Below are 25,991 nucleotides of genomic sequence, written 5' to 3' on the forward strand. Positions count from 1 at the left end.
GTGGCAGACCCATTATTTGTCCAGTAGACATAGTGCCCCATATATAAATATAGAAACTGTATTTAGAACAACTATAATATCAGGTTAAGCGTGTTTAACAACCTTCTTAAATGCTTGAGAAGTATAGATGGAAAATCAGTAAGTAACTGGAAAGCATTATTCTTAGCCACATTTTTAAATAGAGCAGTGTTTCCCAAACTTGGGACGCCACTTGTGTAGGGAAAGCCCCTGGCGGGCTGGGCCAGTTTGTTTACCTGCTGCGTCCACAGGCCAATAGGAGCTGCTGTAAGCGGCGCAGGCCGAGGGACGTTCCAAGTTTGGGAAACACTGAACTAGAGTAATGCTCAGAGATTACAAATTGGAGACTTATTCAAAGATCATCACCTTGAAGGACTATGAGGCCTAGTAGGTCGCAATGGGAAAGCAGTAAAGGCCATGTTCCTGTTGTGCATTATGTACTAGTAACCTGTGGCCTCAGCAAATACTGGCACAAAATATACAACAACAACAAAAATCCTTGACCGGAAAGATGTAGCAACCTGCATGGAACTTGCAGGGGGGAACACGGGTTGTTGGAGAGAAGAGTTTAGAGGCAGCACCAGGAAGTGTGTGTGTGTACATGTGCTTGGAATGCTTACTGCAGTTGGAGCACCTCTGTAAATAGTTCTTTTTAATAAAGAGACAGTTTAGATTTAGAAACAGAGAGTACTCTCGTGTTGTTATCTAGCCTGTGGAGCATGAAACAGCATAACTTAGCTACATAGTGAAAGTGCATAGATTGTGTAGTTTGAATGATTCATGAGCACAAGCCATTATTAACCAGAACCATAAATTCCTTGGTTTTTAAACAACAAAAAATTATTTTTCTTAACTTAGTTGCATGGATGGAAAGACGAGAAAGGTATGCTTAAATAAACCTCTGCAGTTCCAGAAACCAAATACTATATTTCCAAAATCTGTTGAAGTTGCCAACAGACAATAGTGTTCTTACTCATCAGTGTGTACTGTGTGTATTACTAATTTCAAAAAACACAATTTTTGTTTCTTTTTCAAAAGGGTTTTCTGTTGTATTTATATTATGAGAGTACTGGTAAAAATAAAATATTCATCCTGGATCAGATTTAAGGTTATACATGTTACTTTTTACTTGATAAGAATAATTTTATTTTATGAGGGTAGTACAAGATCAATGATGTCTGCAACTATTCACTTCCTTGATTTTTAAGGTTTTTTTTAAATAAATAGGATAGCTAAGTACATTCTCATTCAGCAAAGTGTATGTGTGTCTGTGTGTCTCTGTGTGTTTAATAACAGTTGGACTTTTTTGTTTGAATTGTATCAGTTTTGCTAGAATCAGTATTACATTTTGAAAATTCATATAACAATAAAAATCATAAATATTTTTTTAAAGAGACAAATCTTTTATTGATAAAAGTAGTTAATATTCACTGGGCAATGTCACAGCCATGTGAAATAAAGATCCAGCATCAGTAAGCATAGCTATGTGAATTGATGTTTTATGCTTTTAGTAGGCTTGTAACAATTACCTAAATTACCCTGGCAACAGAGTGTCAGCTACAGGACTCTGTAACAGCTTCAGGACCCATACCGAGGCTGTGGCTGTCTCCTTCCCTGCTCTGGCACATTGCCTTGACTGAATGAAGATTTAATTTCTGTGAACACTGGTACCCTGATTTTTTTGTCTTGGGGTTTCTATCCTCACTCAAGACTAAACCAAACATACCATCACTTTGACTTCACATGTATCTTCATAAGGCCCTTGGTTTGTGAATTTCTTCCTCTGGAGTATGACACATTTTATAAACATTAATATAGGCTTCTGTTGCTGTTGATGAATGTTGAAATGGCGAAAAATAAGACCGTTATATTACTAGAGAATTTGACATACAGATTCTTTAAGGCAGGTGCAGGAACATAGTTACACCCCAGAGACCAATGTATTGATAAGAACTATGGTTGGTGTTGTAATGGTTGGAATCCATATCTTGCTAAAAGCAAAGCTGCATTGGACAATGAACAGAACTAATAAGAGGCGATTATATGACAATCTCTCTCCCAGGTAATTAACTCAGGGTACAGCTTCTCTGCAAAACAAGATGTGTTCTTAATTTGGGTTAGCTAACTCAGTTAAAATAGCAGTGAAGGCATCTCTCTTAACTCAGGTGAGCACTCTCAGTTCAAGCCCATATGGCACCCTAAGTAAATTTGAGTTGCTAACTGGTGTACTGCAGCAACTGTAATTCTTTGTGTGGAAAAGTATTTTACTATTTCTAGCTGTAATTTAGCAGCTAGAAACAAGGTGGAAGAGATTTAAACCATAGACCACCAGCAAGTCGTCCATGGACCACAGCTTGAGAGCCACTGCCATAAAATATTGTTACCTTCTCTGAGTGTATGTGATGGTGTGTGTGTGGGCAAGACAGTTAAAAGAGCTGATAAGGGAAAAGGGCCAGTTGTAAATTTGAACTTTTCCACACCCTGAGTGTAAATGCCCAGGCAAAAGAATTTTTAAAGTGTGTGCAGATATTTGCACTTGCCATATGGACACATATACCATCTTTTTGTTTTGTGGTTGCAAAGCATCTAGCACCACAGGATTCTAATCAATGACTGGTTCATAGGCTCGACTCCAATAATAATGATAGCACACACAGAATTTTGCAAGCATTTACATGGAAGTCCTATAGTAGCCTTCTTGAAAGAGCAAACCAGAATGTTGGCAAACTGCCACTAACAGCTCTGACATTCAAAAAATAATTGTTAACTAGTCTTTATTTATTGTAGCAATGTGCCTTATTGTAGAATATTGCCTTCTGATCATTTCAGAATTTTCTTCTTTTGGCTTAAAACCAGCAAGATAACCATACAGCTAAAATGAGTAAAATCAGGAATTTTTATTTATATGTATCAGCCAATGCTTTCAAATGTTTCAATTTGCCAGTTTCCATTCAATTTGCAGAACCCACCCATTCAATTTTCATTTGAAGGCATCAAATGTGTAGCAACAACTCACCATGTGTTTATGTGGTCCAGAAATATTATTGTTTTCACCCATTTACAGACATAAATCTATTTAAAAATATATCTAATTTTTTATATTGATGGGTAAGCATATGTGTGAGCACTAATCTCCTAAACCTGAACCACACTCTATAAAGAGAAAAACCTGAACTGGAGACTAGGAATTCCATATGATTCCTTTCATAGAGTTTTCATCAGACCATTCCCTGAGGGGAGTAAAAGGGGTGGAGGCAGGGTTCTTTTCTCCCTCCTAATCAACATGTGCCTCCAAAACACACAGATGACTTTTTGGAAAGGGGAATTACTGTAACAGATGCATGGTTAAGAGGGCATGAGATCCTGTGAGAGTGTGTAGGAATAAAGTCTGTGTAAATAGGGCAATAATTTAAAAACAAACAAACCGAAATATTTTCATTTACCAATGCATGTGTTACATGGTGCTTACCACAGAAAGGGCATGGCCAATGGCAATGACAAGGATTTTCCAGTTTGGGAAATGTACCAGCCTGTTCATTGTCTTTCTCCCATGATGCACCTCACAGCTCAGTCAGAGGGGTGAGGTAATCTGGCCAGGGAGCTCAACCCATAGAAGAGAATGTGGGCATCTGGCACCCAAACTACAAATCCCATGAGACAAAGCAACACCGTAGGCACATGCAATTCAATGCTGAACTGCCTCATAACAAAACATTGAACAAACTGAAGTATTTCAATTTGGGTCAAACTCTTCTGAAACAAAATATTTCATTTTGGTTTTCCTAATGGTTTCATGTTCTTTCTGGTCCCGAGACCTATGAAACTCACTGTGAGGAACACCCATTTGACCTGTGGGCTTGCACTTTCTTGTTTGAAAGGAAAATATTAGAGAGAGCAGACCTTTTGATCCCACTTGGTTGTGACTATAAATCATTATCACATAAATAAATCAGTGAGACTGTCTCACTTACTCAATATTGCAAATAAAACAGGAAGCTCCCTGGGTCTATTCACATAAATCAAAAGGATATATGTAACCTTTTTCATAAAATACTTCTTTCTGTTCAGCTAACCTTAGTGAAGATCGTGCTTTTCCCAGGAATTTGTCCGAGTATATTTCCAAATAGGAGTTTGTCCGAGTATATTTCCAAATAGTAATTTACATTAGAGCCAATGTTCTTTGCAGTTACACCTCTACCCTGATATAATGCTGTCTTTGGGAGCCAAAAAATCTTTCCGCGTTATAGGTGAAACTGCATTATATCGAACTTGCTTTGATCTGCCAGAGCACGCAGCCCCACCCCCATGGAGCACTGCTTTACTGCATTATATCCAAATTCGTGTTATATTGGGTCACGTTATATCAGGGTAGAGGTGTATTTTGAAAATTAGGACATAAGAACAGCCATACTGGATCAGACCAATGGTCCATCTAGCCCGGTATCCTGTCTTCTGACAGTGGCCAAAGGCAGGTGCTTCAGAGGGAATGAACAGAACAGGTAATCATCAAGTGATACATCTCCTGTCGCCCATTCCCAGCTCCTGGCAAACAGAGGCTAAGGACACCATCTCTGCCCATCGTGGCTAATAGCCATTGATGTACCTATCCTCCATGAACTTATCTAGTTCTTTTTTGAATCCTGTTATAGCCTTGGCCTTCACAACATCCTCAGGCAAAGAGTTCCACAGGTTGACTGTGCATTGTGTGAATAAATACTTCCTCTTTTTTTTTTTGCATATTAATTTTTTTTTGTGGCCCCTAGTTCTTATGTTATGAGAAGAAATAAATAACTCTTCCTTATTTACTTTCTCCACACCGGTTGTGATTTTATAGACCTTATCATTTAGATCCCATCATTTTATATGTATTGTTGGGATTATGTTTTCCAATGTGCTTTACTTTGCATTTATCAACACTGAATGTCATCTGACATTTTGTTGCCCAGCCATCCAGTTTTGTAAGATTGCTTTGTAACTCTTCACAGTCTGCTTTGGATTTAACTATCTTGAGTAGTTTTGTGTCATCTGCAAATTTTATCACCTCACTTTTTATTCCCTTTTCTAGATCATTTATGAATATGTTGAACAGTACTGGTGGCAATATAGACCCCTGGGGGACATCACTATTTACCTCTCTGCATACTGAAAACTGACCATTTATTCCTACTTTTTGTTTCCTATCTTTTAACCAGTTACTGATCCATGAGAGGACCTTCCCTCTTATCCCATGACAGCTTACTTTGTTTAAGAGCCTTTGGTGAGAGACCTTGTCAAAGGCTTTCTGAAAATCTGAGTACATTATATCCACTGGATCCCCCTTGTCCATATGCTTTTTGACCCCATTAAAGAATTCTAGTAGATTGAGGCATGATTTCCCTTTACAGAAACCATGTTGACTTTCCCCCCACAAATTGTGTTCATCTGATAATTCTGTTCTTTACTATAGTTTCAACCAATTTTAAGTACCAGGTGAATCGGTAGCACTATAGTAAAGGACCTAAGGATGCTTTCCTGAATGACTGAGATAAACAGTTAACCAGGAAACCAAAGCAAAAGTTTGATAATACTGAGAATAGAGGTTAGATTTTGTACATTCATTCTCAGTCTCCTTTTCTTATATATGACTGGTTATGGGCATGATTTCTCTTCTAGAACGATGCAAAAGTGACCATTTTGTTATACAGTTGTATGTGAGAATTTGTCATTTCACTTCAGGCTAATTTGTAGCCTAGAAGTTTTTGCTTTTAGCAACAATTTCCATGAAATTCAAACTTATGCATGGTTTCAATGCAAATTGTTGTTGGTCATGGAAAATAAATCAGAAATGGAAATGTTAAACATTTTCTGTTATGCTCAAAACCAAGACAAATTCTCATGAAAATGACTAATTTTCAAGCAAAACTGGCCCTTTCTCAAGTGAAAAAGTGACAGTGTGTGAAACTGGTGACGTGAAATTTGAAAAGCACAAATTGATGTTTACTTATTTAATTTAAAATATTGCAACTTCTTGCACTACCTACTACTACCAAGGCCAGTAGGTGACTGAGTTTTCCAGATCCCATGTGTAAATTGAGTCTTGGATGATGTAGGTTTTGCAGCTAAAATCATTCAATGTGTTATCTTGCTGAATAGAACAATTAGGCAGTATTTACACTGCCCTTCCTGTCTTGGTTCACTCATGGGTGAATGGAAGCTACTTGGTTTTAAAATGTGGTTCTTGTATGTGTCTATAACTACCTGTCAGAGAACATATTCTAAATACACACAAACCCTTTGGGTATTAGTGGCACACTTAGCATTTAACACACCATGGAAGGGATTTTATGAAACCAAGAGGTAAGTCATGCTATGGTTTATTAAAGTAAGGTAGGTGGCAGTCTGCCTGTGACCCAGTTTTGGACGTAAAATTTTTGATTCTCTTCTAATTCACTGCAGATAGGGCCTGATAAAAAGCACTTTGAAGAGAATCTTTTCATTGACTTCAGTGGGTTTTGGACCCCTTCATTCAGTGGTTTTCAAACTGGGGTAGGTGAGAAAAATCCTGTAATGGCAGACAATGCATTTTATTTAGGAAGACTGGGTAATCTAATCATAGGTATATTATGACCTTATCTCAGACAGGGGTCATGGTAGACTTCATTATCTAGAAAGGGGTATGCAGCCAAAAAAGTTTGAAAAACACTGCCTTAGTTCATATCCACAAACTCTTTGAAAGAAATACTTTGACTCTAGATGCTAAACCCAGGAATCCTCATGTACTGGAACCAGAGGATTAGACACACACATGGGACAGGAGGTGTGAAGAATCTCTCCTTGCACAGCAACTGCCTGTGTGGTTGTGGTGCTGACCTGTGTGCAGAGCCTGAGAACCCAGACATGTTTCTTTTTACAAATGCTGGTCCAGGGGATGGGAGGAGAGAGAGTGTGGAGGAGTGTAAATGTTGCTGATTCGGAAAGGTAATTCAGCCAATATGGCAGATTGGGAACAGGGTCCAGCATCTGGATGGGCCTGGAACTGCTAATGGAGCAAAAGAGAGAACTCTGCAGTGAAGACCTTTGCTGCCATGTAACTTATTCAGAGGTAGAGCTATAGCAAGTACATTAATACTGTGAATGTCTATGTGATCACTGAAAATAGAAAAGAGCTGCACAATACTTGGAGGCATGTAATGGTGTCCCTATGGTTTATGTGCTGGGATCAGCATGATGTAGCTATGTTCGATGAAATTTTTCTCTCATTTTATGTAGGAGCAGCATGCTGCTGATGTTTTTAGAGAACCATAGCTTTCTTTTAGACAATACATTTAAAAATTAGATCAACCACAATAAGCACGTGTAAATTTCCTCTCCCATTCCCTAAATAAAAAAATACCTCACAATGTGGGAAAGTAATAGGAGAGTATTATTTAGGGACAATTCTTGTAGCTATCAAGACAGGCTGATTTGTAATACATGGTAGCATATTATTATGAAACATAATATTGTGCATTTGTGTGATGGAAATCTTATAACAGACCATGTCGCTAAGGCCAGGGCTTTGGAGCGGAGCCCAGAGCTGAAGGGCGGAACAGCTTCGGAGCGGTGGAGCTGCAGGTTTTTGCCTGGAGCTTGCTCCGGAGCCGAAGCACATCTCCAAAGCCCTGGCTAAGGCACTAAGTTATAACGTTAGATCCCAAAACACGTCGTCTTTTTTCCTGAGAAGTGAGCATCCAGCCAGAGGTACACTGCACCACCAGTCACTGCTGGCTGTTAATCCAGAATGTGTGTGTGTGAGAGAACCCTTCATATGTAATTAATTAAAAAGAGACCTTTTTTATGGTGTTTCTACATGAAAAAATCTGTTATGAAGAGCAAATGGTTGAGGGCCGTAAAAGCAAAGAGATTCATCATCTGATTCCTATGTAAAGTATGTCTCTGTAAAGATGTAAATACATTGAGCTGAATGGGAACTAGATGTCCTGGAAGTGATTAGTAGCAGATTATAAATAGAGTGCACAAGAAACATATCTCCTCTGACAGCAGTGGGAGGAATGGAAATGGAAATATCAGAGTCAAAAAGAAAATACAGCAGCCTCTTTCTTTTGAGTATGCTTAGTTTGGTAAATATTTTATCATCACTGAGAGGATATGGAACAGGGAAATATGTCTCTTGGCTCTACCAAAATCAAGGGCTATTGCCAAAGACAAGAGTCTGACTTGCACATGGTGCCCCAGATGCTTGGTTCTAAGTCATGCTAAGGCCTTATAAAAATTGAATGATAGAATCTATTCAGAAATACTGTAGCCACATACACAGACCTGTTTATTAAACCAGACTAAATAGTATTTGTTTCTCTCTCACGGTTTGGTCATCAGTAAACAGAAGCTAATTTATTTTAAAACTCTGGAGACAGATTCTATCATGCCCTGAGATCTGCTCGGTGCAGTAAAGTGGGGAATGTATAAGTTTAAAACTTCCTGGGTACGTCTACACTACCCGCCGGATCAGCAGTTAGCGATCTATCTATCGGGGATCAATTTATCGCGTGTAGTGTAGATGCGATAAATCAATCCCCGAAAATCGATCCCCGATCGCTCTCCTATTGACTGCTGAACTCCAGCAGTGTGAGAGGTGGAAGCAAAGTTGACAGGGGAGCCGCGGCCATTGATCCAGCACCCCGAGGATGCAAAGTAAGTAATTTTAATTCGATCTAAGATACGTCAACTTCAGCTATGATATTCTCGTAGCTGAAGTTGCATATCTTAGATCGATTCCGCCCCCCCTCGAGTTTAGACCAGCCCTGAATGGTAAACCTCAGTGGCTCCAGTCCTGGCTCCAGATTAACTCAGAGCACTGTATTATACTGTCCCTAGTGACATCATGGGGGAGTGGGCAGGGAAGGGAGAAAACATATATTCAGTTGAAATCAGTTTAATCTAATCAGAGACCACAAATGCTAAAATGTCTTAATCATAATCTTGTGATTTTTTTTTGCATAGTTTCACTACAGGGCAGAGTAAAGATTTTTTGGGTGCATTTCTATCCCATAATAGGTTGGCACTTCTTTTTACCTTAACTGAATTTTCTGGGTTTATAATGCTTGATTCTGGGATAATTACAACACAGATAACATTTTTGCTGTTGATTATTGATCTGTACTCAACCTTAATTCCCTCATAACTTATTTTTTGTCTGGGAAATGAGGTTTATATTAAGATTAAAGGTTACATCAAGGCATATTGAGCATTGTATAATTCTATTTTCTTCTGGGGAGTTTTTCTAGTGATGATTTTGGCCCCTGTATATACAAAAGGATACTGGTAGTGTTTTTATTAAGAATAATACAATGCCTACAACATAAATTTGGTTTGGGATACTTTACATTCTTGAAATAACAATGCTTTTCTTAGTTCCATACAACTGCTACGTACTTTACTACACACTTTTGCAATGTCTGGCTCAAGCCATAGCATTCATAACCAGATTTCTATTTAAAATTTTCCAAAGTGTGTATGTGTTGGAAAAGGGGAGATGTTTGGATACAGGATTTTGGTTCAGATTTATCTCTAATTTCAAGAAGAGCAATAATATAAATAAACAAAATGCTGCATGTGAAGAAAATTTGTCTTTGATACTAAACCAGGGTGCTCAAACAGATAAAGAGAAATTGGGCTGGGTACAAAAAAGAGCTTCACTTATTTGTATTACCTCTTGCATTCTGGAAGTTCAAGTGCCCCTACTATATCTCAATCAGTATAAATGGGGAACTATACATGAAAGAAAAAAAATTAATTATAAATTCCAAGTAGGGCTTGTTGAAAATTTTCTGTCTACATTGTTTTTCAATAGAAAATTGGATTTTTGAGTAAACAAATTTTTTTGCAAAAAAATGTCTGCTTTCCATGGAAAACTTTGATATTTTGCTGAAAAACTGAATGCCTGAAAACAAAAAGGATTTTGGCTTGTGACCAAAATATTCTGATTTGATATTTCATAGAAAAGTTGAAATTTTCTGTAGACAATTTTCATGAAAATGAACCAGAGATGGAGAGGAAAGAATAATGTTTTTTTTCTGAAATTTTCAGGCCTTTATTAGTGACCACCATCTTGGTGAAAAGTGAAGCATGGAAATTGCTTATAGGGATATGAGATTGCAGCAAATACCCTGTGAAAAATGTAGGTGAATCAAGGAAGGTGGAAGGCTTTTGGGTTAAGATGCAGAGCTGGGACTCAGGAGATCTGGATTTTATTCTGTAGTCTTCTTGTGTGGCCATGGACAAGTCATTTAGGGTCCAATCCAGTGAGATGCTTGGCGTTCAGAGCATTCAGCATTTTACAGGATTGAACTATTTATACCTCCATTTCCCTATTTTAAAACAGAGCTAATATGCATTCTGGAAGTATGTTTTTAACTAAATTCAATAATCTTTGTAAGTGATTTGAGTTTTCAAATGGACAGTGGCATCAAATTGCAAAGACTTATTTTGCCTGCAAAAACTTGTGTGTGCGCAATCCTTCGGTCCTAAAGTATATGAATAGTCCCACTTAATGTACAGATCCCCATCTTGCTCATCCAAATGTTTCATCCTGCATCCCTTGAAAATGTGGCTTTTTGTGATTTCAGAAAACTGTTTATATTACATTTGAATGTAAGCTGCATACCATTTCAGTGCATTGCAGTCTGCAAATTGCATTTCCAGTTATGGTTAATTTCCACTTAGTAGGGTCTGATCTTGCACCCTGTGCTCAGGTTAATCACCCACTGAAGTCAATGGAAGATTTGCTCCAAGTGATTTCAGTGGGAGATTTGCCTGAGTAGGGAGTGCAGAAGTCAGCCTTTATGGTGAAGCTACTCTGTGGGAGAAGGAAAAAAATTCAGCAATATAAGAATTATACATATAAGGGAGACAAATTGGTTAATTGGACAACACTCTGAATGAGGAAAATGACAAAATCAAATTACGAGGGTGAATCTATAGCAGTGTACAGTGTATAACGTGATTGATCCTCCTGCAATACTTTTAGACATGTAATTTAATATGTGTAAGTAATTTATAAATAGCCCAAGTTGTTTGTAATGTAGGCTTTGGGAACATCTCGCCACGTACAGAAGGTGGAAAGATATTCTGTATCATCTATGCCTTATTGGGAATTCCTCTGTTTGGTTTTCTGTTGGCTGGAGTTGGAGATCAACTAGGGACCATATTTGGAAAAGGAATTGCCAAAGTAGAAGATACATTTGTTGTAAGTATGCTAAATGTATTGTCCTGAATGTTACTCATCACTCTAAATATAGCAAATTAAGTAAAAATATAGTAAACTTTTTAAAGGGAATAATGCATTGAATCATTGTTAATGTCTGGCAAAAGGTGCATTGAAGGTTACTATAAGTACATGTTATCCAACATTGTTGATAGAGAACTGGGTGAAGTTCAACATATACATTCAGATTCAGTTTCCTAAAATAATTATGACTGGGAAGAGAAACTGGATCCAAATCAATCAACTCATATTTTTTATTTGCCTTTAAAATACTCTAGAGCAGCAGCAGTTTGTTTCAAAAAATTATATTGTTGCACTATAGTAAAAAATCACTGACACAGAAATGTGGCTGAATGGGATAACTTGAGATAATATAGGGGAATCGGTGCAGGCACTTTGAGATTTATGGTAAACCATGGATAAAGCATACACTGGTATTATAAGCAGTGTTCAAAGTGAGCAGGAGCGAACTCCTGTACTTCCTTGCTACACCTTCTAGTGAGCCCTTCTATTGTCTTTCCAGTCCCCATACTGTATCTTGCCCTCCTTATACAGCCCCCACAGCATAGGAAGTGACCTTTGGACTCTCCCCTTCTCCAGGACTTCCCCTGAACTAAAATAAGCATCCTTCTGTTTAATTTTAACAAGGAGGGGGTGGGAAAGAATATAGTGTTTAAAAGAAAGAACTTGAGAGAGATCAGAGGGTTTTAGTTGGCCAGTGCTCTCTTCTGCTTCATCATAAGTACAAATATATGGGTTAAGCATGTGCAAATGGTAGTAGGCAAAAATTGTGCTTACACATACACAAGAATACATAACATAAGAACGGCCGTACTGGGTCAGACTAAAGGTCCATCTAGCCCAGTATCCTGTCTACCGACAGTGGCTAATGCCAGGTGCCCCAGAGGGAGTGAACCTAACAGGTAATGATCAAGTGATCTCTCTCCTGCCATCCATCTCCACCCTCTGACAAACAGAGTCTAGGGACACCATTCCTTACCCATCCTGGCTAATAGCCATTAATGGACTTAACTTCCATGCATTTATCTGTTTCCTAAAGACTGGCTCCATGGGGTCCTTCACAACTCCTCAGGTAAGGAGTTCCACAAGTTAGACTGTGCACTGTGTGAAGAAGAACTTCCTTTTATCTGTTTTAAACTGCTGCCTATTAATTTCATTTGTGTGACCCTAGTTCTGTATTATGAGAATAAGTAAATAACTTTTCCTTATCCACTTTCTCCACATCATTTCATAATTTATATACCTCTATCTATCCCCCTTAGTCTCCTCTTTTCCAAGCTGAAATAGTCTAGCCTCTTTAATCCCCTCTCATATGGGACCTATTCCAACCCCTAATCATTTGTTGCCCTTCTCTGAACTTTTCTAGTGCCAGATATCTTTGTGAGATGAGGCGACCAATCTGTAATGCAGTATTCAAGATGTGGGCGTACCATCGATTTATATAAGGGCAATAATATATTCTCTGTCTTATTCTCTATCCCCTTTTTAATGATTCCTAACATCCTGTTTGCTTTTTTGACCGCCTCTGTACACTGCGTGGACATCTTCAGAGAACTATCCACAATGACTCCAAGATCTTTTTCCTGATTTGTTGTAGCTAAATTAACCCCCATCATATTGTAGCATCGTTTGAAACTAAATCCCACTGCCTGTTTAAACATTCATTTTTCTGAGCCTATAATAGCTTTATCCCACTGATTGGCATAAAACAGATATCTAAAGGGACACTAGCAACCTAACTTTCAGACAGAGTATGATTTTTTTTTAATTTGTACTTCTCTGTTGTTACAAATAAAACCTACAATTCATGTAACTGAAAGAGATTAGAAAAAAATTCTCCTTTTATTTCATTTTTTTTTTCATGTGTATTTGACAGGACTTGGCTTCAATGTTTCTTGGCATAGTTGAGGCCTGTGTCCTGCTTATGACACCATCGGGTGTTCTACTGAGGTCAATGGGATTGTTCACGTGTGAAGTTATTCACAGACATATGTCTTTGAAGGCTGAGCAAGTGGCCCCTGTTTGGGTTGATCTTTAATCTACAGTAGAAATAGGGTAGAGAAAAACATCTTTTCAGAACAGGACAATATAATTGTAAAAGCACAAAAATTGTCCCAGGGGAATTTAGGAGCAAGTTCCCAACCCCAAACATTCAAAAATCAATGAGTCAGGACCTTCTAGGATTGCAATTTTTACGAAAGTACATTCTGGTTTCTTTTTATTGGCCTTCTGGGTTTTTGAGCCTTTAGGTGCAACAAGGTCACACTTTCGTGCTTATCTTTGCAACCATGAAGGGTGGACACTTTAAAAACATAAAATGAAACCTGAGATTCTTACATATTCACAGGAATTCAGCAGCCAGGACTTAAAGAAAAACACCAATGGTTGCAAGAATTGCAATAAAAATGTGAAAGTTGGCAAAACTGCTCCTTTTGAAGACACTGTAGTAGGTGGCTGTCACATGGAAACCTCACCATTCTTACCTGACACCCACCATTATGAGTCTCATCTCCCACGCTTGTTGCTGGATCTGGAAAAGCAGGAGCAGAGACAGCAAGAAGCATGTGCAGACAGCTGCATACTCTGCCTCTGCCTAGTTAGACCCACAGAAGTGTGAATTTCCTCCTCCATGTCGCCGCTTTCTGCTGCTGCCTGTTGTGCAGTAGGGCCAGAAGTCCCTCAGTTGCATCTAGGTATACTGCAGGCTCCAGTGGCTGAAGCAGCTACAGCTACAACCCAAACACTGGTTGTCCCAGTGGCAGAAGGTGGTACAGTACCTGTCATATTACATTTTTAAATACATGTTTATTTAGCAGCCTTAATTTGCAGCGCAATTTCCTGTTGTTTGTACCAGTTGTGTGTTCAAAGGGACTAGTTCTGTGCGGCATGCCGTATTGTTGCCTGTTTTCCTTTATAGTAGGAACTGTCTGTTAGCTTGGTTGATTTTGAGATTCTCACTATGCAGATGGTGTTATGCCAGACAGTTTCATCCACCAAGCAAATGCTGGCTTTATGACAAGTGACAAGAAAAGTCTCAGGGTACTTACTTTCGGCTCAAAGCCACCGTTTCAAACCCAGCTGGATCATTGGCAACCAAGAGCTATTTGCATCTAGGGTTGGCTGAAAAAATGGAGAGAAAACATCATGAGGTGTTTTGATCATTCTTTACTACTTCTCTTCAGAAATCAAAATTTTCACAAAAATTTTTGTTGAAAAATTCAGATTCTGGAAAGTTCTGACCAGTTCTATTTGCATTTATTGGCTAATTGTCTCCCTGTGTAGAAAATAGCTTAATTCATTTCCTAACAGATAAATATCCATATTGTAAAACTGAGCAGCAATTTGCTCCCTTGTTGGCAGTCTCTGCTGGGAAGGTTTGATTTGAATGGTCAGACACTGAATGGCTCTCTCACTCTTAGAGGTGATTTTCCCCTCCTACTCCCCACGCGCAAAATAAAATAAAAAATGAGACACATCATAGGAGATTTTACATCATCACAGCCTGTGCTTCCTGATTTTGGATGATAAAAGCTTGGCTTTGGTCTTGATGACTGCCTGGACTAGCTTTCACAAGCACTAAACTAGTTTAAAAAAATATAAGGAAAGGTCAGTCAGGAACCAGTTAAGCTCTTTTCTGATTTCATTTATTGTCTATACAATAGGCCAGATTTTAAGAGAGTCTCCAATTTTGTGGGTGCAATTTTCTGCCTGCATTTAATTGAACCAATATAGTTAGGCCATTACCTGATTTGTGAGTGCAGTCAGATACTTAGAAGGCTAAAATGCATGACTTTTACTCGTAGTTACTTGCAGGTGAAAAATTGCACCTACAAAATTAGAAGCCATTTGAGGCCCATTTAAACATTTAGTTAAGTATGCCAAATTGCAGTGTGACAAATCTGCTGAACCTTTAGTATTACTGAGTGGTATAAATGCCATTCGTTCAGAACAAAAAGGGAATCACATTCAGAAACTGCAAATGTTTCCCAAAATTTGCACATTTGCTTTGAATAAACACTCTATTCCTGTGGTGGACCCAGAGGGTAATTCTGCACAGCAGGTAAACACTGGCAACTGGCCTGGATCAGCTGATTTGGACTCACAGGGCTCAGGCCCTAAGGCTGTCAAATTGCTGTGCAAACATTTGGGCTTGGGCTGGAGTCTGAGCTCTGGGCCTGCAGACATCTACACAGCAGTTTTTAGCCCTGCCACCTGAGCCCCACAAACCTAAGTCAGTACACCTGGACCAGCTGCGGCTCTCTTATTCCAATGTAGACGTACACAGAATGATATAATATCCTCGCCTTCTTAGTTCAGCTGGGAATTTTTTTTCTGACAAATAGTTTATGTGATGAAAAATGCAGTTTAGGTTGACCCAAATCTAATCATAAATTTGTTGAATCATTTCAGCTCTCAATTTTTTTTCAGGCTGGATTCACAAGGACACGTAGAGCTCTTTGACATGTTGATGCGAGGAGACCCGAGTTAAAGGCCCTGCCCCAATGACTTTTATTTAATTATTTCTGCAAAGTGGAATAGCTTTAACCGGAGAGGTTGAGAGTAACCCACTCCAGAATAATCAATAGCCCGGGGGCTAGGGCACTCAACCTGGCAGGAAGAGACCTGGATTCTAATCCCTGGTCTGGAGCAGGGAGTGGAACCTGTATCTCGCACATCCCAGCTGAGTGCCTACCTACTGCCTGAAGGTTACAAGGAGAGATCCTTCTCCTCCTCCTCCTCTGGCCATTTTGTAACTCCAGCCCTTCGTTTCCTTTGCTTTAATTTTTCTGAAGGATTAAAATACCTATAAACTAAATTAAACATTTTATTTCTGGTTGGACAAAACATTTCATTCAACCGGAAACAAAATTTCTGTTGATTTGTGTCAATTCATCAAAAATTCTGAAACATTTTGTTGCTGTTCTGGTTGACTAATCTTTTTTTTTTTAATTGCTAATGGACTGAGAAATTAATTACTCATCCAGCTCTGCTCCTTAGTAAAGGTGATGCTTCTCTTTCTGGGTTTGATAGATGCTCAAGTACAATCACACAGTTCTATTAACCATGGATTTTTCTTTCTTTCCCCTCCCTTTCTTCTGTAGAAATGGAATGTGAGTCAGACAAAGATTCGCATCATATCAACAATAATATTCATATTGTTTGGCTGTGTGCTGTTTGTTGCTCTTCCTGCCGTAATATTCAAGCATATAGAAGGCTGGAGCACACTAGATGCAATTTATTTTGTAGTTATCACTTTAACTACCATTGGATTTGGTGACTATGTTGCAGGTAAGATTTTTGTCATGATTCTTTTCTCAGCCTAAATATGTAATATTTTTAATAGTTATATAGGATTTGCATTGTGATAATTAATATAATTATTGTTCGTGTAACTCCATCAGAATGTAGATGCTTTGCAGCTAAGATTATGGAGGTAAGATTATAGAAGAGAACCCGGGGTCACCTGTTGTTCTGCTTGACAAGTATTTTCAGATTGCTATTTCAATCGGAATCATTTGCAGGAACAAAAACAAAAAACCTTGTTTTAACTTTGTAATAGTTTTTTTCTAACTTTAGACAAGTACAACATTATAATAATAAGTACATTATTTCAGTTTGTTAAATATTTGGGTTTTTACACTGAAGTCATTTAAAAACAGCTCTGACAATGGTGATCTTCTGCTCTCACTTGTCAAAATATTGTTTCAGAATTTGGTTTCAGCTGTACAAATATCTCTAGCTATCATGCTTTCTCTTTTTCTGTGCTTTCTGTCTCCTGTGTTCACTCTCGCCCTGTATATATTTGTGTGTGTGTGTGTGTTATAGGCAGAGTTGGCAGCACTGCACTGTAGCTAAGATTGCATGACGCTTTCCATTACAAGACCCTGTTTTCAGTCACTTATAACTTTGCCAAACTTTAACTGTTTGGGCTGAAAATTTCCATACTAAGTGTCAGATTGAATTTTTTTATGAAAGTTTTAGCTAAACTCTATAACCATTTCTCAGAATGAGGCTAGAGAAAAATTATTTGTCCATATTTTTAAAAAATCCTATAACTGTTTCTTTGAGAAGCTTTAGTGCCTCCATGTTTTTTAGCAGGGACTTGAAACATGTCAGGGAGGTTGTCCTGGTGCAGGAATGTGTCTGTTGCTGTTCCTGAAAAAATTGGCCAAATTATAGGTTTTGAAAAGTCACAATTCACATATGCTTGGTAGAAACTTGCTAGAGTTTGGGGCCTACATTTTTCTGAAGAGTTTTTCTGTTGTAAGCACGCTCATAGCTCCCATGTGCTGACTGGACTGCACATGCACCATCCCCACAGAGTGACTAAGCATGCTCCATCCAAGGCTGCAGGAACTGAGCAGGTCTTTCTCTGCAATTGCAGTTCCTAGCAGCTGGGATTTATTCCGTGAGCATGATCTGGCTTGTGCACTGAATGAGGCAGAGATCCTGTGGAAAATATAGTATGTGATCATGTAATTAAAGACTGTAGCATAGTGCTTATGCCAAAGGGGGCTGAATTAAGGTTACATTGGCAAACTTAACTGTGGCATTTCCTAATTTTTGAGTGCTTGACTTGGCAATGGTAATATTCTTTTAACCTAGTGTTTGTGTGACATATACATAAATATAAAAGTGTGATTGCATGTTAGGTTTGTATGTCACTTGCTGTTTTCTTTCTCCCTTATTCCTTTCTATAGTCTTTATATTCTCTTCTTTTTCTCTGCCTGCTGTTCTGGCTGCAGGAGTAGACATTGGCTCAGAATTTGTGATTCCAGTGAGATTCACCTGCTGCTGGCTAGCACTATGTCAAAGCTGACGCACTGCTTCAAAGCCAAAGCTTTGCATGTTTTATATTATCTTGATGCAATCAGCAGTACATTAATTCAAGGCTTGGTTATATTTATAGTAGGGGCATAATGTGAAATGCCTCACTTGGCTGTAACCGAAACATTGAGTACACATTAATCATTTCTTTCAATTTGCCTCTTTATGGGCCCACATGATATAATAATTTTGTTCCTGCACTGCACAGTATAATTAAAACTTGTATTTTACCAGAAAACACATTATCTTTCTGCAGAACATCCTGCCGTGATTTTATTCTGTAATAGTTCATTTTATATACATTTTCATTTCACATTTCCACTATTAACATGAAACTATTGATTTTTATTTCCACTCAGATTAATATGCAGAAGACTGGTATTTATATAGTAATGTTGTCAGTGTGTGTACCACATAACTGCTTGCCTTTGTGTCCTGGGTCCTGTACTGGTAACGGTGATTTTCAAGTTGTAAGGGTCCGTGCTTTAGAGGAAGAGCATCAGACTTCTATCTGTGTTGTAGCTGTGAAGCTCAGAATGGTTGCGACAGGTCTGAAGTTGGCTGCTGATTTTTTAAACATTAGCCTTGGTTTTTGAGTTAGTTTATTCTGCATCAACAGCAGATGTCTGGAATATTTTGCAAAGATCAGTTCATTTCTCCATAATTCTAAACATAGAGGTAACTTAATGGTTAAGTTTCTTTATTAGATATGAGAAAGCATACAGAATGTTTGCAAGTTGGCTACTTAATAGGGATCATGTACTGTAGTAAGATTTGAGTTTTTCTCAGTCACTATAGCCTGGCTTTCTCCTTTTTCTTTTTACCTCTGCTGAAGTTGTGGGTAGATCCTGTATGCCTTTGAGACAGTAGTGTGCATCAGCTGAATAGATTGTTGGGGCTGTACAATGTGAAATGATGCCTAGTTTTGTATTTATTACAATTGAGCCATGCGGCAGGTAAAAATGGAGCTGTAGTCCAGGTCTTAGTGCATAGGGATCTACATCTGAAAAAGTCATTTACAACTGGCACTGATGCTGACTGTCTCAGCAGTGAGCAGAGACGGATCTATGTATTTTGCCACCCCAAGCACAGCAGTCAGGCTGCCTTTGGTAGCATGCCTGTGGGAAGTTCGGCATACCCTCTGCCAAATTACCACCAAAAGCCACAGGACCGATGGACCTCCTGCAGGCATGCCGCCGAAGGCAGCCTGACTGCTGCCCTCAAGGCGGCTGGCAGGCCACCCCTGCAGCTTGCTGCTCCAGGCATGCGCTTGGTGCGCTGGTGCCTGGAGCCGCCCCTGGCAGTGAGGGCCAAGTTTTAATGGAGTCTGAAGTACCCTAAAACTGAGAGGAGGGAGGATATGTCTCCAGTGTAGCTGGGAGCATGCTTCCGAGCATGGGTAGACAAACACGTGCTAGGCTCTGCTTGAGCTAGTGTGCTTAAAAATAGCAGTGTGGCTGTGTTGGCATGGCCAGTGGCTCAGGCTAGCTGCCTGAATACAAGCTCGCCTGACTCTCTGGGTCTCTGCTTGCATGTCTAGCCCAAGCGTTTCCCATGCCACCATGGCCACACTGCTGGTAGGGCACTGTAGTGTAGCTTGCCACTTCCACTCCCTGAATGGTGCCTGTTTTGTGCCTAAGGAGAAGAGGTGAGTCCTCAGACTGGCATCTTACACCAACCCAGAAGTCACTACTTTTTAAGGAGAGGAGTTTTGCAGAAAACAAGACACCAAGAGGCTGAGAAAAGGAAGGAGGAGACTTAAATCCTTAGGGAGATGAGAGAGAGAGATTGAGTGTGTATTGGAATAGCTGGGACAAGGAAGGGAGTAAACAGAAGAATTTAGACATAGTGAAGCGTAATGAAACTGAAAGGCTATAATGGAGGCTGCCTTGACAGAAATTCCAGTAGATTCCACTAGACTCTTTCTCTTGGTCTTTGTTGATTTCTGTTCGAGACTCAGTATTCCCAGGAAGCAGTAGACTAACAGATCTTTATTATATCCAAAACCTAGTTGCCATTTGGAGCCCATGGAAACTTTCAGGGGCTAGTTCCACTAGAATAGGATATCTTAGAGCAACCATAGAGGATTGCAGTGTCCCAGGATGGAAAAAAAGGGGTGAGAGAGATGGAGAGAGGATTCTTTTGTTACATGTCCAAGAAAAGAATTCTATAGTATTTTAACAATTACACTTATCGAATCCTTTCACAGGAAGAGCATATTTTGATTTTTTTTTGTTCCAATTTGTGACAAAAACAAGTGTCAAAATATTGTACTTTGCCCCAAGACATAACAAAGTGACAAACCTTTCAAAGGGAATATTACAGTACCTGCTGAGGAAAATAAAAAGTGACTGGTAAAATGTGGCAGTCCACAATGACTGGCAAATTGATCCTGTATTTTGAGTTCTGTGATACAACAGTGCTAAAGGTTTTGCTTTCCTGAGTACTATAAAAATCAAACAAAATACTATGTAAACATAAATAATAGTTTTAACAAGATGTGTGTTGACCTTACCATTGAGTTATTTCATGTTACATTTTATTCTCTCATTTTTCATATATTTATGTTTTACGAAGGTGTAAACCAGAGTTACTCCACTGATATAAACAGAATTGCCTGCTGTGCTATGGTTGCTATGTAAATAATAGTATCTAATTAACATAGGTCTCAATTCTGCCACTTTTACTTACATGGTGTCGTATCTTACTGCATGAGTAGTGTCCTTTATTCCAATGAGGCTAATTGCAGAGGAGGGCATTAATCAATACAGGTAATGGCAGAATTAGATAGTTGGTAGACAATCTAATTTGCAGGTCATATCCATGAGAAAGAAATAATTTCCATAACTGAACAAAGCTTTGCGGCTGTAGATCCTATTTGCAAAAATGAGGTAAGAGACCAAGCTTGTGGAATAACCTATATCCTCTGTTGAGAAATAGAACATAGTGGTTTTAAATTCTCTCCTTCTCTTGCTTTGAAGTGAAACCATTGACTTAAATAGTACAGAAAAATCAGGCCAATAATATAAATGTTCTATGAAGGTGAGAAGTGGAGAGCTTTTTCATGCCACATCTGTCATCTTTCAGTATAATGAAAGATATTATCAGGTACTAAAGTTAGCCTCAAAATGACAATATTTGTAACACAAGAGTAAATTATTTGTATATAAAAATGGTGCAAAGTAGATAACAGGTGCATGAACAGGTATTTTCAAGCCTTTCTGAAGTAGCTAATCTTAATATGGCAGGTATTGTATAAAAATGAAATGAGATGTCCAAAAACTCCAGTAAATTAGACAAAGGTCAAAGATGGGAGTTTCATATAAATAACTTAAGTATGTTAGGCTTGAATTTTGTAGGATAACTGAGCAACTTAATTTCTATAGCCCTTAGTGTTTGAGGCCATGGAGTCAGGTATACGCTCAGATTTTGCATGGTGTGGAAATATGGGCATGGAATAATCCCTTGAGACTGAAAGTGATTGAAAACAAATTTCTTAGAAAGATTCTTGGTCTCCCAAATAATAAACCAGCTGCTCTTCTTAGAGCCGAATCAAACATGAATTATTTTCTGTCCAAAGTGTAATACCATAATATCAATTTTTGGTTTCACATTCACAGTATTCATCCTCATTGTTTGCCGAGGCTATGCTTAGAGGAACTGTTCAGCAGGGCTTTCTCACATAAATGTTCTTGGTTAGAGTACATTCAGAATTATTTTCATTCTCTAGACCTCTCATAATTGGAAATAATTAGATTTAAGTTTAAAAATGTGAAATCCCTAATCAAGCTGAGACTAGAGGATATTTAATAAGCAACTAGACATGGCAATATTTCATCTTGATTCCCCCTTGTTAAAAAGACTCATCAATATGTCAGATACTTAGACAGTTTGTTTAATAACAAGTTAAGGAAGAGGGACTTTACAGCTTTCCATTTTCAATCTGTGCAGTCAGTTTACACAGAAGGTCAATATATCAGCACTGAGAAATGTGACCGCCTCTGTCCATGCAGCTCTTGCCAGGTGGAAGTCCTACCCCATTATTTATTATATTGTAATTTGTATTGCCACTTGAGATCAAAATGGCTTTCAGTATTTTTGTCCTGGATGACTTTTTCTATGACGTCTCAGAAAACAAAATACTAATTAGGAATTGATAGTGTATCTGTGCACCAAGCGGTTGTCCTATTGTCCAATCAACTGCTAAAAGAAGGAAAAGACCTGTGGCATAGGAAGCATATATGATTTAGTTAGTTTATATTCTTTCAAATTTGTTTTTATATAGATTTTAACATTCTGGATTTAGTTTATTATAATATATTTAGGTTTTGGTTCATTTGGCCTATGGCTGAGTCATTATTAATAAACTTGACCTGACTTGTAAGCTCACATAAACCAGTGCAGTTTAATAAATGGTAGGATTTGCCTGTGTATCTCCTGCTCACCACTTTGAAAACTGACTCCAAAATACCCTCTTTACTTGTCTTCATCTTAAAGTTAACTGGTTCTTTTCCTTACTGTGTTCTCCAGTGCTTAGATTCAGTATATTGGCATTATTGATAGTCTTGTCACTGTCTACAGGGCACAGAAATGGCCTAACAACATTAAGATGGAGACTTAAATGTTTCCACTAATGTACTGGAGTCAATGAAATTATTTAGCCCTATAACTGAAAGCAAAGTTCAATACTAGTGACAGTTTTTGCTTCACACAACCTGGTAAAGCTGGAATGCTAGGTGTATTAGTCACTGCAGCACAGTTTGTCTTGCACCACTAGGTGATATTACTTGCCCTATAGAATATGGATCTGCAGAAACAGATTGCAAAGCTGAAGAACAAAAGATGCACATGGTCTTTCTGATAAGCTCTTATAACTATAACTGGGGTTACATCAGTGATGACATAAACCACTCTTTGACACTTCAGGGCTAGACTGGGGCAACAAGCTCTACCTGGAGTAAACTATGAAGGCTACTTGACGCTTCAGTTAGTATGGAATGTTGCTATACACCTCCTCAATAGATCAGACTGGAGAGAGCATACTGTAACTGTCCTTCATGTTCTGCAGCAGCTGCCTATATGCTTTAGGTACTAGTTACAGTTTATAAAGCCCAAATGGCCTAGTTCCCTGTTACCTTAGACGGCTTTTACCACATATCCTGCATCTGCCTGACAGGCTTTGGCTGGCTGTCGAAATGTACAGCTCACCTGAGCCAGGAGAAGAGCATTCTTTATAGTGGCACTAATAATATTTGAAGCGTTAGCTTTAGAGTAACCACCTCTTTATGCTGAAACTTACAACACTGGAGGGGTTAGCTTGTCTCTTATTTTTATTAAAAAAAAAAAAAAAAAAAATTCCCCTCTCACCCTATGGGTGGTATGTGTCTTCCTCAACCTCGGGTCCTCTACAGAGGCCTGGGAGTTTGAGGGTTCTGCGCAGTATCTTAGCTTTTCCTAGCACTGCACTCTTCTGGACAGAGAGCTCTGATGTTGTTCCTGGGATCTGTTGGGCCACTCAACCAGCTTAGGAGTCACAGCCCCCAGTGCTCCTACCACCACTGGGACCACTTTGGCCTTCACTTTCCACATCCTCTCCTAGTTCCTCTTTCAGGCCCTGGTACTTCTCCACTTCTCATATTCCTTCTTCCTGATGTTGCTGTCACTTGGCACTGCTATATCTATCACCACCGCTGCCTTCTGCTCCTTGTCTATTACCACGATGTCTGGTTGATTGGCCAGTACCTGCCTGTCTGTCTGGATCTGGAAGTCCCCAGAATCTTAGCCCTGCTATTCTCCACAACCTTCTGGGAATCTCCCATCTGGTCTGGGAGGGTCTAGCCCATACGCTGTGCAGATGTTCCTGTACACAATGCCAGCCACTTGGTTGTGCCTTCAGTGTATGCTGTCCTGCCTGCATCTTACATCCTGCCACATATGTGTGTCGACTGTCTCTGAGGCCTCTCTGCACAGTCTGCACCTTGGGTCCTCTCTAGTGTGCTAGACCCCTGCTTCAATGGATCTGGTGCTCAGTGCCTGTTCCTGTGCCGCTGCTGATCCTGCCTCAGTGCTTCTTTTAGTCCAGCTCGTTCCAGCCACTGGTAGGATTTCCCATGTCCGCACCTCAGCTATCTGTCGATGGTACATCCATGCAGGGTCTTGTCTTGCCATGGCACTTCTTCTGCTTGGTCTTCCTCCCATGTTTGCTGCTGCCTCAGGCATTCTCTCAGCAGCTCATCTTTGGGGGCATCTTACTGATGTACTCCTCGATGTTCCGGGTTTCATCCAGGACAGTGGCTTTGACGTCACCAAGCCCCGCCGCCTTCTTTCCGGCTGGTTACAGTCTCTGGGTGTTGGACTTGGGGTGGAACCTCCGTGCATTGTGAGGAGCTTCCGGGTCTTCACATTGGCAGCTTCCATGTCCTCTTTTGCCAGCTCACTATACTGGCAGGATATCTGATGACCGGCAGGCGTATCTGTTGATGGCGTGGATCTTGTTCTCCCACGTGAGCTGGCTCTTCGGACCTGTCTTATCCTTTGGTGATACTTGATGTTGCTGTCTTCCTTGCCTCTCATCTGTTTTCGATGTGACTGTGGGACCCCGAGGTACTTGTAGCTGGTCTGTATGTCTGCTATGTGGCCGCTGGTAGTTCCACCCCATCAGTCTTGCATACTACCTCCCTCTCTTCACTACCATCTGGCCACACTTCTCCAGTTCGAATGACATCCCGATATCCTCACTTAGATCCGCGTCAGGTGGATTAGCGAGTCGATGTTCGTTCGTTCTTAGCATACAGCTGATGTCATCCATGTAGAGGAGGTGGCTGATGGTAGTTCACTCCTGAACTTGTACCCGTATCAGTCTTGTGATTATCTGGCTGAGGGGTTAAGTCTTATCCAGAAACGCAGCGGGACAGTGTATCACCTTGGTATATGCCGCACTTGATGGCCACTTGTGCAAGCTGCCTTGATTGACTTCCAGTGTTGTTCTCCATTAGTCCCATTGAGTTCTTGAGGAAGGTCCTTGTGTCCTGTTGATTTGTATAGCGCCAGACATTCACAGATCCATTGTGTGCGGCATGAGTCATAGGCTTTCCTGTAGTCAATCCAGCAGTGCTCAGATTGGTCTGTTTAGATCTGAGCGCTGCTCTATCTATGAGCAACTGGTGTTTTGAGCCTCTGGTGTTGTTCCCAATGCCCTTCTGAGCTGTGCTCATGTACTGGCCCATATGGTCCTGTAGCTTGGTGGCTATGATGCCTGATAGGACTTTTCCATGTTGTGGGGAGCAGGTTATTGGTCGGTAGTTGGACGGTCTGTTCCCTTGCAGGGTCTTTCATGATCAGCACTTCCTTCCTTGTGTTAGCCAGTTTGGGTGGGAGCCTGCTGCTAGCAAGCTGGTTCATCTGTGCTGCTAGGCGTTCATGCACTGCTGTTATTTCTTTAGCGTAGGTGTGGATCATGTCTGCGTCAGGTGCTGTCCCCTCTTCATGTCTTGACCCGCTGCTGGATGTCTTATACTGTGATGGTGATTGGGTTCTGTTTCTGGGATATTGCTGTGCTCTGTTCTCAGGTCCTGCAGCCACTTTGCGCTGGTGTTATGAGTCTTCATCTTTCCCATATGTTCTTCCAGTGCTGTTCAGTTTCTGTCTTGTGGCTCTGCTGTTATTGTGGGTGTTGCACTGCAGTTGGGAGTACACCTTGTTGGTTCTTTGGAGAACACGGCATTTACTTTTTTGGCCTTGCTTCTCTAGTGTATCTCCTAGCCTGGTAGCCAGTGCTGTGAGCCTTGTTTAGCAGTCTCTAGAGCTTCAGATGGGTTCAGGCCCTTGATTTTCTGTCATAGCCGAGTCTTATTCCTTAATTTCTACACCCTTCTGTAGTTCC

The 25,991-nt window shown here is 39.8% G+C and overlaps 1 protein-coding gene across 1 annotated transcript in view; it reads left to right on the forward strand.

Annotated features, from left to right (window-relative positions):
• KCNK2 (potassium two pore domain channel subfamily K member 2) overlaps window positions 1-25,991 on the forward strand; it is a 148,722-nt gene that overhangs the window by 80,052 nt on the left and 42,679 nt on the right. Inside the window, exons 4-5 of the mRNA XM_032778307.2 lie at window positions 11,082-11,242; window positions 16,384-16,570. Coding sequence (XP_032634198.1) covers window positions 11,082-11,242; window positions 16,384-16,570 — 348 coding nt within the window. The remainder of the gene's footprint in view (window positions 1-11,081; window positions 11,243-16,383; window positions 16,571-25,991) is intronic.

Source organism: Chelonoidis abingdonii, chromosome 3 (assembly GCF_003597395.2).
Source record: "Chelonoidis abingdonii isolate Lonesome George chromosome 3, CheloAbing_2.0, whole genome shotgun sequence".
Lineage (NCBI taxonomy): Eukaryota > Metazoa > Chordata > Testudines > Testudinidae > Chelonoidis > Chelonoidis abingdonii.